Below are 2,500 nucleotides of genomic sequence, written 5' to 3'. Positions count from 1 at the left end.
TGTATAGTATAGTACAGTAAAAGCATGCTAAAGTATAGTAAAGTATAGTAAGGTATAGTAAAGCATAGTAAAGTATAGTAAAGTATAGTAAAGCACGCTAAAGTATAGTAAAGTATAGTAAAGTATAGTAAAGCATAGTAAAGTATAGTAAAGTACAGTGTAGTAATGTATAGTATAGAACAGTAAAAGCATGCTAAAGTATAGTAAAGTATAGTAAAGTATAGTAAAGTATAGTAAAGCACTCTAAAGTATAGTAAAGTATAGTAAAGCATAGTAAAGTATCGTAAAGTATAGTAAAGCATAGTAAAGTTTAGTAAAGTATAGTAAAGCATGCTAAAGTATAGTAAAGTATAGTAATGTATAGTATAGTACAGTAAACGCATGCTAAAGTATAGTAAAGTATAGTAAAGTATAGTAAAGCCCACTAAAGTATAGTAAAGTATAGTAAAGTATAGTAAAGCACGCTAAAGTATAGTAAAGCACAGTAAAGTATAGAAAAGTATAGTAAAGCACGCTAAAGTATAGTAAAGTATAGTAAAGTATAGTAAAGTATAGTAAAGTACAGTAAAGTACAGTAGAGTATAGTAAAGTACAGTAAAGTATAGTAAAGTATAGTAAAGTATAGTAAAGCATAATGAAGTATCGTAAGGTATAGCATAGTAAAGTATATTAAAGCATAGTACAGTTTTGTTAAGTATAGTAAGGTATAGTATAGTATTGAAAAGCATGGTAAGGTATAGTACAGTATTGTAAAGTATAGTAAAGTACAGCATAGTATACCTCTATGGCATGAGTGTACTGTTCCAGCCTGTTGTCGATCTTGGAGATGGGGATGGGAGGCTGGGTCTTCTTGATGCTGTTGCTGTTTTAAAACAAGACATATTATTCCATGAACATCATTTTTCATAGTACTCTGAGGTAGAGGTTAGGGTTGATAGTACTCTGAGGTAGAGGTTAGGGTTGATAGTACTCTGAGGTAGAGGTTAGGGTTGATAGTACTCTGAGGTAGAGGTTATTGATAGTTCTCTGAGGTAGAGGTTAGGGTTGATAGTACTCTGAGGTAGGGTTAGGGTTGGGGTTGATAGTACCTGAGGTAGAGGTTAGGGTTGATAGTACTCTGAGGTAGGGTTAGGGTTGGGGTTGATAGTACTCTGAGGTAGAGGTTAGGGTTGATAGTACTTGAGGTAGGGTTAGGGTTGATAGTACTTGAGGTAGAGGTTAGGGTTGATAGTACTCTGAGGTAGGGTTAGGGCTGGGGTTGATAGTACCTGGGTAGGGTTAGGGTTAGGGTTGATAGTACCTGAGGTAGGGTTAGGGTTGATAGTACTCTGAGGTAGGGTTAGGGTTGGGGTTGATAGTACTCTGAGGTAGGGTTAGGGTTGATAGTACCTGAGGTAGGGTTAGGGTTAGGGTTGATAGTACTCTGAGGTAGAGGTTAGGCTTGATAGGTACTCTGAGGTAGGGTTAGGGTTAGGGTTGATAGTACTCTGAGGTAGGGTTAGGGTTGATAGTACTCTGAGGTAGGGTTAGGGTTAGGTTGATAGTACTCTGAGGTAGGGTTAGGTTGATAGTACTTGAGGTAGGGTTAGGGTTAGGATTGATAATACCTGAGGTAGAGGTTAGGGTTGATAGTACTCTGAGGTAGGGTTAGGGTTAGGTTGATAGTATTCTGAGGTAGGGTTAGGTTAGGGGTTGATAGTACTCTGAGGTAGGGGTTAGGTTGATAGTACTCTGAGGTAGGGTTAGGATTGATAGTACTCTGAGGTAGGGTTAGGGTTAGGCTGATAGTACTCTGAGATAGGGTTAGGGTTGATAGTACTCTGAGGTAGGGTTAGGGGGTTGATAGTACTCTGAGGTAGGGTTAGGGTTGATAGTACTCTGAGGTAGGGTTAGGGTTGATAGTACTCTGAGGTAGAGGTTAGGTTGATAGTACCTGGAGGTGGGGTTAGGGTTGATAAAGTACCTGAGGTAGGGTTAGGGTTGATAGTACTCTGAGGTAGGGTTAGGGTTGATAGTACTCTGAGGTAGGGTTAGGTTAGGGGTTGATAGTACTTGAGGTAGGGTTAGGGTTAGGGTTGATAGTACTCTGAGATAGGGTTAGGGTTGATAGTACTCTGAGGTAGGGTTAGGGTTGATAGTACTCTGAGGTAGGGTTAGGGTTAGGTTGATAGTATTCTGAGGTAGGGTTAGGGTTAGGGTTGATAGTACTCTGAGGTAGGGTTAGGGTAGTATATATTCATTGGTAAGTAAAGGTATAGCTCATTCTTAAGACATCTAATGAATCCACACCCTTGATGGCTATGTTGGGTATAGCGAAGGATTCCTGTGGGTCTAGTCTAAAGTGATGGTGGACTTATACCCCTATGCTCCTCTTCAAGTCAACCTGAAACCGTTTCAACACTTTGTCTGACCCCAGGCCTCCTGCACGCTACAAGAATTACTCTTGCTTCAGGCAAGTGTGGTTTAACCCAACCAGCTCCATTTACATTTGCTATAGCAC

At 39.6% G+C, this 2,500-nt stretch overlaps 1 protein-coding gene across 1 annotated transcript in view; it reads right to left on the bottom strand.

The window, feature by feature from the left end:
• LOC135534936 (lymphocyte-specific protein 1-like) overlaps window positions 1-2,500 on the bottom strand; it is a 14,608-nt gene that overhangs the window by 7,163 nt on the left and 4,945 nt on the right. The window contains exon 3 of the mRNA XM_064961721.1: window positions 781-862. Within this exon, the coding sequence (XP_064817793.1) occupies window positions 781-862 (82 nt within the window). The remainder of the gene's footprint in view (window positions 1-780; window positions 863-2,500) is intronic.

This window comes from Oncorhynchus masou, unplaced genomic scaffold, assembly GCF_036934945.1.
Source record: "Oncorhynchus masou masou isolate Uvic2021 unplaced genomic scaffold, UVic_Omas_1.1 unplaced_scaffold_4191, whole genome shotgun sequence".
NCBI classification, from domain to species: Eukaryota; Metazoa; Chordata; class Actinopteri; order Salmoniformes; family Salmonidae; genus Oncorhynchus; species Oncorhynchus masou.
Note: the sequence above shows the minus strand (reverse complement) of the source record. Positions and strands in the feature narration are given on the sequence as shown.